This window comes from Vicia villosa, unplaced genomic scaffold (assembly GCF_029867415.1).
Source record: "Vicia villosa cultivar HV-30 ecotype Madison, WI unplaced genomic scaffold, Vvil1.0 ctg.000853F_1_1_2_unsc, whole genome shotgun sequence".
NCBI lineage: Eukaryota > Viridiplantae > Streptophyta > Magnoliopsida > Fabales > Fabaceae > Vicia > Vicia villosa.
Window position 1 is genome coordinate 16,794 of NW_026705382.1, and position 12,750 is coordinate 29,543.

A 12,750-nucleotide genomic window follows, 5' to 3' on the forward strand; every position below is an offset into this window, starting at 1 on the left:
ATGATCCAGGAGCAATTGGAAGGAATAGGAGCATTCCACACAGTCTGCCTCTTCAGGTAGTATAGATGCACCCACTTCACCCACAAATTATCCAGCTTCATAGATATATTCCATAAGCACTTAAGCATAGTAACTTGATTCCAAATGCCCATGTTGATGATATTCATTCCTCCATGTTTGATATATCTGCAGACTTGATGCCAAGCCACGGGGCTTTTTCTAGCTTTCTCCTTACCAGTCCAAACAAATGCTCTGCAGATAGCCTCAATCTTATGGATGACTGCTTTTGGTAAAGGAAAACACATCATCCAATATTGGGTGGTGGCTAAGAAAATGCTTTTGACCAGTAACATTCTACCAGCAATGCTCAATAATTTGTGAGACCAATGTTTAATTCTGTTGGTAATCTTGTCAATAAGAGGCATGTAGTGAATTAAGTGCAGCTTTTTACTAGATAGAGGCACACCAAGGTACCTGACAGGTAGACTTCCCACACCAAATTGGGTCTGCAGCTTGATTCTATCTATGACATCCATGTCCATGCTACCACAAAAAAGGTGGCATTTCTGAGGGTTAACTTTGAGACTTGTGGATTCAGAAAAAATGCGAAAGGCTTTCAGCAGACAGTTAACAGAATTATAGTCTCCTCTACTAAACAGTAGAATGTCATCAGCAAAAGCCAAATGTGTGATGCCTAGCTTCTCACATTTGCTATGAAAGTGGAACTCAGGTACAGTCTTCATCTTAGCCATAATTCTCTGCAAGTACTCCATGATGATGACAAATAACAAGGGGGATATGGGGTCCCCTTGCCTCACACCTCTTTTGGCTTCTAGAATGTCAGACAGATCACCATTTATGTTGAAACGATAGCTAACAGTGGAGGTACCTAGCATGATCCAGTCAATGAACATCTTTGGAAATCCAAGCTCATATAGAATACATTCCATGGACTTCTAATCCACCATATCATATGCTTTCTGAATGTCAAGTTGAAGCATACACTTAGGGGTTCCATTCTTCCTTGAGTAGCCCTTCAAAAGCTCAGTAGCCAGCAGGATGTGGTTATGGATTTGTTGCCCAGGTATGAAGGCAGCCTGGCTAGGGTGAATAATCTCAGTGAGAATCTTGCTTAATTTGTTGGTTAACACCTTAGAGATGATTTTGTAGAATGTGGTGCAGCCTGCTATAGGTCTATAATCCTTAATTGTAGCAGCCTTAGTGTGCTTAGGTATGAGAGTCACAACAGTACTATTAAAGGCTTTGTACAACTTACCTCTGAGGAAAAAGTCCTGAACAACATTTATGACCTCCAGCCTTATAATGCTCCAGCATGACTTGAAGAACTTAGCTCCATAGCCATCAATACCAGGGCTTTTCAAATCACCAATGCCATTGAGAGCTGCAATAATCTCCTCTTCAGAAACCTGCTTTACAAGCTCTATACCTTGCTGCATTGTGACCAACTTCCCTCTTCTTATAGCTTCAATATCCACATGTTTGAGCACTCTAGTTTTACTTCCCATGATACTAGTATAGTATCTCATGACCTCTTGCTTAATATCTATCTGCTCAGTAACATAGGTACCATCCTCAAGCTGTAACATGTCCATGCTCCTATGCTGATGTTTGGCCTTTATAGTGGCATGGTAGTAGGCAGAATTACTATCACCCTTTTTGAGCCAATCAATTTTCGCCCTTTGTTGAAGAATACTCTCATCAAGATTGTTAAGCTGGTTCAATTTGTCTGTGAGCTCCTTTACTTTGTTATGCAGGGCAGGGTTCCATCTATCATTTTGCATTCTCAATTGAGTTTCATCCAACTCACCCCTGGCAGCCTCCAAATTGATCTTCAGCTGGGAGATAGATTTGCTGAATTGAGTGAGTACAGGTTTAAGTCTTTGTAGTTTATTCCATAGAATATACATAGCACTACCTGTAATTGGCTCCTTCCAACTATTTGCCACTGTCTCCTTGAAACCTTCCATATCAGTAAGGCAATTCTGAAACCTAAATCTTCTTGTCCTAGGCTTAGAATCCCTTTGCTTCAGATACAACATAGCATGATCAGACACATGAGGAGGCAAGCACTGCAGCTTATATTCTTTGCTATACTGAAACCACTCCAGATTACCCAAAACTCTATCAATTCTAGAATAAATGGTGCCCTCACTCTGTCTATTATTACAGGTAAAGAAATCTCCACAACTGTCCATTTCATGTATCTCAGTCATGGCCATCATCTCCTGCATATCTCTGTATTCAGCTTCTTTAACCATCCTTCCACCAATTCTGTCTTGTGCCCCCAACACATTATTAAAGTCACCTATTAGGCACCAAGGCCCCTGAACAGTAGAGTGGATATTGATGATAGTGTGCCATAACATTTTCCTTTGGGCTAAGGTGTTATGAGCATACACAGCAGTCATATAGAACAATAACTTCCCCTGTTGATCATGAACACTACAATGTATTGCCTGTTCAGTGCTATGGATCTTCTTGATATCATATTTATTCACATCCCAAGAAATCCACAGCCTACCATTAGCATGATTAGTATAGTTGTCTATGTACACATTATGAACATTCAGCTTATCTCTAATACCTTTAGCCTTACCATCTTTAACTCTTGTTTCAATATAGACCATAATATCAGGGTGCATAGACCGGAGACGGGAGCTAATCTCACGCACTTTGCCTGACTTATTCAGCCCCCTTACATTCCAGGCAGCTAACATGGATCAAGATCAGTGGACACTAGTGAATCCTTCTCAATTCCTAGTGCATCAAATCCATTTAGACAATTTACAGCTTCAGTCAAGACAGGGGAGATTCGTTTACCTTTTTCACGTGAGGCTTTCACAAATGTCCAAGGAGTTTCATCCTTATCCTTCTCATGGTTATCCTCTGATGAAGCTCCCATCTCCTTATTGACAATTTGAGGCTGATGTTGCTCCTCTGGTGCAGTGCTTGGTATAGATGGTTTTAGTTGCCATCTTCTTTCCACTCTCTTCACTGGTTCCTTGCATTGGTGACCAATCTTCTTGCATTTCTCACAGAATTTTGGGCGCCATTCATACTCCACCAACTGTTTGATCTTTCGCCCATCACATTCTTTGATAGCAATCTCTTTCACAAAATCTTTTGTTACATCCACCTCCACTAGGATCCTAGCATAGGATACCCGAAGCTTGCTGGCGGTGCATTCGTCAGTTACCAAAGGGACACCGATAGCGCTGCCAATCTTGCTGAGACTCTTGGCTCCCCATAGGTACAATGGTAGCTGAGGCAGTTTCACCCAAATTGGGAGAGTCCTCAACATGTCTCTCTTCAGATTGAAATCTGGTCTCCACTCTTGAAGAAGAAGTGGAACATTTCTCAGAGTATAAGGCCCTTTCATCAGAACCACATCCATATCATCGTGAGAATGAAATCTGAGAATGAAATAACCATCTTCATTGTAGTACAGATCTGGAATTTTCACGAAATTCCACGTTTTCACCATGTAGTTCTTTACCATGTTCATACTGAGATCTTCCCCAAATGCATATAGGATCAATGCGTTTGCCCAAAAATGGATCTCAGATGCAACATCTTCTTCCTCTATCGCAACTTCGATCTCTCCATCTATCACGTTCGGTGCCACATACTGTATTGATAATCCTTTCGATGGATTCCGATTCTCTGACAGCACATCCACTCAAAGCTTCCGCTCCGGTGTGGTCTTCGATTCACGTTCTTCCCCATCGGCAAGATTCACCACTCCCACGTCCTTTGGTTTGTGGTTCTCCGTCACTTGTTGTTCAGTGTCCTCTAACCTTTCTGATATACTCTCGTCCGGAACAGGCTCTTCCTCCACTGTAACCGTCGTCGGTGATGGTTGCAGGATCGGCGACGATGGCGCCAATTTTGGCCTCCCTCGTCCTCTTTTCCCGCGCGCTCCCATTTCCTTATTATTATTATTCAAATTTGTTCCCGTTAATGTTTCTAACTTTGAGATTATTAGTATGTTATTATTGATTTAATTAAGTTAATTATTATTAGTGTTTAAGATAATATTAGTATTATTTTAGATATTATTATTAATTAATAGTATTAAACTTAATAATCATTTGGATTTATCACAAGTGATTAAGAGGTTAATTAAACAATTAAATAGATTAATTGAGTTTATTAAGGTTTTTGTTGGATTGCTGTTGTTGGACCGGAAAAAAAACAAAATAAAGGATTATGGGCCGGTTCTCTTTTCTACGTGGACCAGGGTAGTGAACCGGGTCAAACCGACCCGGTCACTATTCATCATCTTCCCCCACGCGAACCATCTGTGGTCGCCGCCCCCTAACCATCCAAACCCTAGCTTCAACTGGGAGATGCCCAGGCCCATGGATCAGATCAAAACTAAATTTAATCTTCAACAATAATCAAAATCAAATCTTCATAAAAACAAAATTGAATCAAAGATAAACAGAATCGAATCAAATCTTAATATAATCAATAATATTTTTATTAAAAAACTGAATCAATTTACATTACAGATCGAATCGTTGAATCAAACTAACAATCTAATCTAAATCTTCCTAAAATAATCTAAACCTAATGTTATAAAAGAAAGAGAGGAATATTGAGGGGGGGGGGGGTCTTTGTCTGGAAAACGAAACGCCCGCGCCGCGAGGACGAACAACCTCCACCGAACCGGTACATGCAAAGCAAAGAGAAGGAGGAGGAGATTAGAAGCACAGATCCAGAAAGAACGAACTCAAAGTCACAATCGATTGAGGTAAACACAAACATCACTTAGCTTAGGTTTTTTAACCGATGCATGCTTGTGTTTGAATCTGGGTTTCAATTGGGTTGGGGTTTTGTATTTCTGGGCTAGAATTTGTGATTTCATGGGGTTCTGGGTTCGGATTAGAAGAACGTTTGAAGTTTCCGGTTGAATATCAACCGGAAACCTGGGTTACGCGGCGGATTAAGGGGCGGTTCATGGTGGAGTTGTTGTGTTTTTTCTGGGTTTAGTCTGAAGAGAGGAGAGAACGAAGAGAGAGAAGAGAGAATTGAGAGAGGGCGGAGAAAGAAGAGAGAGAAAAAGAAACGAAAAAAGGGAAGGGAAGTAAAGGAGCATCATTTTGTATCACGTGAGAAGTCATCAGATGATGACAAGTGGCCCTCCCATGGCCACTTGTCTGCAATACTGGACATGATAAAGTATGCCATCCATGCCATGCGTCCTCAACACCAACACATGCAGACCGTCCGATCAGTCTAAGCTCAGATCCAACGTTTCACATTCTATAGCCTATCTTAACACCATACGCACACACACATTCAACCAAACGAATGCAAATATTAATTGGGCCTGGCCTGTAGCTTTTCACACCCCCAGAATTGCTATTCCTTTAACAACATACACCCCCCTTCAAAAAAAAAAATAACATTAATAATTTAATTCTATAACTCTTTTTGTTAATTGTTTATCTTGTTTAATATAATTTCTCCCCGAACCGACTATACCTATTGGTCGTATTAGGCGAGAAATAATTTTTGATTCATTTAATTTATTTATTAATAACATAATTGGATCTAATTTATTTGAAAATAATAATTTGATTAATTCTAATTCAATTCTCTCCTCGACCCGACTAAATCTATTAGTCGTATTAGACGAGAGATAAAAAATATAAAAACTTAAAATACATTTAATTTGCTGCCCGCGACGATCGAATCTATCGATCTGAGTAACCAGCAATGCCCCGTTAATCCGTTAGCTATACTGATCAAATCTATTGATCATCGCATCTAACGGTGACATATCAAATCAGGGTTGTACGCCCAAAACATTCAAAACACTTCAAATCAAACTACGGATTTTCATCCTTATTCAAAACTACGATAGGCCACTCAAAAAGCCTTAAAACCATATCAAATTCAAATTCTAAGGAGTACAACCCTGTGCCCGAACTACGGTGACTCTGATTCTCCCTAAGGAGATACGTAGACACTTGGATAACCAAGGCGAGTCCCCTTCCTCAAAATTCTAATCATGTTCAAATCTTGTCATTCACCCTATATAACTTTCTGTCACCTTTCTTTATGTTAGCCATAAAACTTGACCATTAGATTCAAAGCCATAGGAAAGGGTTGAGGGTGCCTAACACCTTCCCTCGACATGATTATAATAATCTTACCCCGATCTCTTAACTGCGTAAGGTTTCCTATTCGCCCTTTAGAATAGGTGGCGACTCTAAGTCTAAATTTTTAGGGAAGGTTGCTACAGTTGGCGACTCTGCTGGGGAAATACACTATAGGTGAATTATTATGCTCCTAAGGCTTGAGAGGGTTTAGGTTTGTGGTTAATGGTTTAGGTTTTTGGCGCGTTATAGGGTTTGGCAAATCTGCCAATTTTAGGGTTTGGGGGAAGGTTTATCTTTTTTTTAATAATAAATATTTAATTATTTATTTATTTATTGTTTTTATTTTCCTTAAATGTTTATTTGCCATATTTGTATAAAATGCTTAATTGTTATAATTTGCACTGTTGGGTTTTATATGTGATTGCTGTTAAGCCTAAGCGTGGGAGTTATAATTAAGACCAGAGGGGAACTACATCGCCTACGAATCTTGTTATAATTCCACTCAGAGTGGGTCGAATATTCTGAAAGGTCTGATACGAGGCTTGACCTTGTTGAGGGCTGGACTTGGTATTTGGCTGATCTCTCTGGGAACCTATCCCAAAAACTCAAACCTCATGGATAAAATGAGTTGTTCTAAAATCCAAAGAGACAAAAAGTCTCAGCGGCTACGAACGATCCCATGAGACCTTCTAGAACATACCAATGGGAAGGGTAGGCACCCTAAGCCGTTACGTCGAACCTATGAACCTAGGGCTTATGTGCTTATGTGTTTAACTGTACGCTTTCATTATTTCTTGTATATACCATTAATTGTTGCATTCATCATTCATCATGTGCATTCTTGGATCATATATTATAAAAAAAAAAAGATAAAAAAAAGGGGATTTATTATACTCAATCATTGGATGTGGATAAGACATAAACGCGAATAAAGCATATCATTCATGGCATGCATATCATTTTCATGGCATTGAAAGAAGATTTCTCTTTTACCTTCAGAGCAAGAGACCATTGGGAAGGATAATATAACATCCCGACCGTCTTATCAGACAAGATTTCAGCAAAAGAAGGCGATGGAACAACTAGAGCAAAACCAAGCCGCCCTTCATGAGGAAATGACCCAATTGAAAGGCACTGTTGAGGATCTCAAAGGATGAATGACCCAAATGCTGAGCTTCATGAAAGATATCAAGGATAAGCAAGACAAGGCTAAGGAGGTTCAAGACCAGTATGAGGAGATACCGAATGATGGCAACTCGTTGTTAGGATATGTTCGAGGCTATGACCCTCACAAGACAAAGGCTCACTCTTTTAAGAAGGTCACTACGACCCATAAAAAGGGAGAGGCCTCTCAAGAAGGATTTTTCCCCACTCCACAGACTAAAGGGACAACCCGCACGGTTCGCATTCCTGCTAACAAGGTCCCTAAGGATGATGATTACCTGGATCTACAATACGGAGTACAAGAGGTGGACAACACAGACCAAGCACCTCAGACACAGCAGTCTATTCCTAACTCTGGGGAAGACTCCAAGGGCGATGAACAAGTCAAGGCGCTAGAGGAGAGACTAAAGGTGGTAGAAGGATAGGGTGCTTTCGATGTGGATGCCTTCGAAATGAGTTTGGTCTCAGACTTGACTATCCCACACAAATTCAAGATTCTTGACTTCGAGAAATACAAAGGACTCACATGTCCGAGGAACCACTTGCGCATGTATGTGCGAAAAATGGCTGCCTATGCCCACGATCAAAAGCTGATGATACATTTCTTCCAAGATAGCTTAAGCGGGGCATCTGTTGACTGGTACATGCAATTGGAGAAATCCTATATCCAAAGCTGGAATGATCTTGCTAACACATTCTTGAAGCAATACAAGTACAACCTAGACATGGCACCCAACCGGATGAAATTACAAAATATGTCACAGAAGAAGGATGAATCATTCAAGGAGTATGCCCAAAGGTGGAGGGAAATGGCTTCTCGAGTCCAACCTCCCTTGATGGAAAAAGAACTGGTGGACATATTTATGGGCACTTTGCAAGGACCATATTATGATAAGATGGTCGGAAGTATATCTTCAGGGTTCTCGGACTTGGTAGTCATTGGTGAAAGGATTGAAAATGGGATAAAAAATGGGAAGATACAAGGGGCACCCTCAGGTTCCTATCACACAAAGAAGTCATATGATGGGAAAAAGGAACCCAACACTGTGGGGGCAATCCTGGTTAATCAGACCCCGACACTACAACAAAAGGATCGGCAAAAGCAACAGGGTGGCCAACGCACTTGGAGGTCAAAGCCAAAATGATCATTCACCCCGTTGCACATGCCACTGTCTCAAGCTTTGCAACATCTGCTCAGTCAGTGATCGCGACTTTACGTGCCTATAAATCTGATAACTGCAAGTGCACAGTCGTGTCGTGTAGTTTTAAAAGATATCGAATCCACAGGGACTATGAATCGATCTACCGTTATCTAAGGTTACTATGTAAAGCTAGGAGTACTAAAATTTCGATTGTTCCTAAGGGAAAGTGATTGTGAGAAAATAAAGAATAAAAAGACATGTATCAGTATGTATTTCGTTTAACTAAAGGTAATCCGAAGGTCCATTGGCTTTTGCATAATTAAATTAAAAATCTTTACTAATTCCAATTGATTAAAAATCCTCGTCTCAAACTTTCGCTCTGTTGATTCAGACTACTATCCTAATCCTAATGTACGCTTTCGCCATCCCATTAGATTTTAGAAGAGCTTTTTGGAAACAATGTAATTAATAAAATGCCTATTTTACGAGGTTGTTATCTATTTAAATCTCCTAATCTCAAACTTTCGCTCTGTTGACTCGGAGCAAGCTAATAACCCTAACGCACGCTTTCGCCATCCCGCTCGAGTGTAAAAACAATTTTTGAAAATAAATAAGTTCCAATTAGTTTTAATACGCTTTCGCCATCGTTAAAACTAATGTCCTATGTCTATTATCCAGTTAAAGTCCTCAAACTTTCGCTCTATTGGTTTTAACCTTTGACCGTCCTAAGCCCTCAAACTTTCGCTCTATTGGTTTTAAGACTTACTAATTAAACTAGACATACAAACCAAAAATAAGTGATAATTAATAAAACATAATTTAAGCCAACTTATTTCGGATCCCTACAGTTAACTTACTTTACATACCGACACCTTTAGTAATTTAGCCAGACATATTAATATGATTAAACATGCATAAATCGGTTCGGTTCATAATAATAGACATATTAAATGGCATATAATATATCATGCAATAATAATATAAATAAAGGCGGTAAATAAAAAACCTGAATTAAAATAAATCTGAATTGAATTGAATCTTGAAGTACTCGAACTTCCACCACAGGTTGGCTGGATCGTTCTTCGGAATTTAAATGGCAGAAAATAAAAACAATGAAATAAAACGATAAATCTAACGTAAGGCTAGATCTACGAAAAGTTCACAACAATTTCCAGTGTAGAAATCGTTGTGAGAAAATAAACGGTTAAATGAAGGCAAAATAAGGAAAAGCAGTTCGCGGTACAATTTCGGCAGCACTTCGTTGGCAGGAAATCGGACAGATTGGAGTGAAGTGACTGGTCCTATTTATAGGAGGGGCTTGCAGTTGCTTTGCGTGAAAAGAGGAACTTCTGCAGACCGGGACGTGGAGACGTGCGTCTCCTATTCTTCAGGGAGACTTGAGATGTGCGTCTCAAGTGGAGAGAATTTAGGGAGGTGGAGACGTGCGTCTCCCTTTTGCTGAGGTGGCAGAGACGTGCGTCTCTGCTTACTTGTATGGCTTGGGCTGTTCTCCTTCGTGGGCTGGATTGCTTCATTGAGTCTTTGGGCCTCTTTCAGCACACTTGGCCTTTAATTGCACTCCCTTTTTACTTCAGCACCCAATTTACGTCTTTTAGGCATAGAAAAGGGTCGTTTTGGCTCCATTTCTTCTCTTTTTCACAATTCGGCATAGTAAGAGTGTAAAACCTGAAACAAAGCAAAAACACGCGTAATATCGTAATAAATTAAAATAATAACCGGAAAATGCTATAAATATCTATGAATTGTAAGCTAAATATACGATATAAAATCGTGTTATCAGACTGACAAGCTAAGCTGATAACCTACGAACATCAGACCGCATGCCATCCACAAAAATGTATTCCCAAGCTGGTCCATTGACAACACCTCTTGAGTTATGGTGATCCTTGAGAGACTAGAACGAACGAAACGCTGCTTCGACAATTTCCCTTAGGAAGATACTTTCATCCCAACATAAAATCCTACAAATAGTCCATTCATTCCTACCTCTGACTTATCTGATTCTTCCTTGATCCGTTGCGCTACTCTGATTCCAACAAGCCACACACCTTGAAATCCTCTGATTCACGTTATATCCATAATTCACTTGGTTTCCATTAATACACAATAATCCATATTCCACAGTTGTCCAATTACAACACGTGCCAGAACTCCATATACATCCATCATCGACTACTACTCTTTGAAGTTGCGTACTCTCCAGAATCAAGCTTCTACTTACTCTGCCATTCCATATAGTTCATCTACCACAACTTAGGTATACGTTTCGATCTCAGGACATTGAAACCAAAAAATTCACTGACTTAGAGGTTCGTCCTTGTCACTGATTTCCACAGCGTACAACGACTATGTTTTTCCCTTCCAACAAGTTTGGTTGCTTAGTCGGTATAATAAACCCTTCAAAAACATACTGCAGCCCATGATAACTCTAGCAGTTTTACACAACTTCTACCCAACCATACACCTTCATTCTCTTAGCGCAGTATCACCTCTGATAACTCGTGTGACTTACTGATATAACAATCCTCCCATAGCCACACTCCAATCACACAGTCATCTAATGTATGTTCCATCTCTGACCTAAACTGACTTCCTCGGCGGCTGCATCCTTCATTGCGGTGCTTCTAACAGTCAGAGTGTAGCCACAGTGCAAGAAATTGCACTTTGCACTTCGAACATCTCTCTTATAAACTCCTTAGCAGTTCTCAAACCAAAATGTCCATGCTTTACCAAGATTAACAATTCTCCACTCAGAGTATCTAGCAATACCTTACCAGACACATCACACATCGAGCCGATCCAAGATACAACTTGCATATTCCATCACCGGTCGCCAATGGTACATGATATCCACTTACTATGCTGACCAGGATCTCACGACCGCACATGAGTCTCACTCTAGACACTTATGCAAGATTTCCAACTTAACACTTCACGAAACGAGAACGTCCCCAAGGTACAATCTGATACTAACTCACGCGATCACGATCACTCAGGGTCTCCATAAGTATAATATTGGATCTTGATCCATTTCACCATCGGCTGTCTAGTTATTCCTTTACTATCGAGCACGACATATGGATCCTTATCCCACATACCTTATGAGAGTTTGGATTTGTGTCTCACGAGTGCCAAATCAGAATTCCACCTTGAGCTTCAGATCACCTTTGTCCCACACATGTCGGAAAAAGGATTACTCACGCATCTTGTACACGATAGCGATACTGTGGCATTATACCCGTCTGGTAGTACCAACATGGTGGTCCAACTCCGAGGCCATGTATCTAGGTAACCTACCTCAGTGGCGTATAATGATCTCCACGCGTATCCTAAAGTCACAACCGACAAGCGTCTGAACAGGCTTTAAATAGGCTCACCGTTTCTCAAGTCCTTCGAATCACACTCCTCAGGATGCTAAAACCTGAGAGTGCTACACACCAAGGTTTACTTACTCGGAAAGCCAAAACGCCAAGCACGAAGATTTGAAGTTCAACTTCGGATTGCCATGCAGTGCATGAGATTCCAAGGATAATTCAGTCCAGATAGGAATACTATGGTTCCTAACAACCAACTCAACTGCGATCATCCTACTGACGTTCCAGATAGATCTTAGTTCTTACTCGCCTGAACGCCCAACGCCAAGCGTAGTTCTGTGGCTTCATTCGGGGTCAGACGAACAACAACTAACAAGAACTTAGGTTACTGCATTTCACGCTTCTACATCATTTCATATTCCATCTAGCGTAGTTCTAGAACTTAAATACAAAAGGATAAGAATAGAAATACACATCCTCTTCTACCGACTGGTATTCAAGCTTCGCCCAATCGTAAGTTACCACATCCGCACCTTCCATCAACCTTTACTAGGTAACCACTCTCGCTTAGGGTACGTCAAGTTGAATCAGGGTCTAATACTCCGCCCTCCAATTACTGTCCGTACCAGCGTAATAAAAAAGGTCTAACTCTTTTATCCGCATTTCCTGCGGTCATTCTGTCCTATCAGCTCACCCGTCACACTTAACACCAGCAGCATCATCAGTATTGAATCCTACTAATTCCCAGCTCAACACCTTCGGAGAATCTCACTTACAAGGCTCCTACTCAATCCTATTGGGATTTCCCTGGCTATTATCAAGACTTAGAGAAAGCTTCACTTCTTCCAATCAGAATCCTGGGGGTTCTAGTTGTCTCCATCCACACCTTGGTAGTTCGGGTATTACTCCTTTGTGTCAAACGCTCCTCTTAATTCTGACAATTCCAATATTCCTTCTACTTACGTCGTCCAATTAATC

At 40.5% G+C, this 12,750-nt stretch overlaps 1 protein-coding gene across 1 annotated transcript; it reads right to left on the reverse strand.

The window, feature by feature from the left end:
• Positions 1 to 2,731: 2,731 nt before the first annotated feature.
• LOC131631649 (uncharacterized) lies at positions 2,732 to 3,520 on the reverse strand. The gene has a single exon (XM_058902420.1). The coding sequence runs from the start codon at positions 3,518 to 3,520 to the stop codon at positions 2,732 to 2,734; it is 789 nt and encodes a 262-aa protein (XP_058758403.1).
• Positions 3,521 to 12,750: the final 9,230 nt, after the last annotated feature.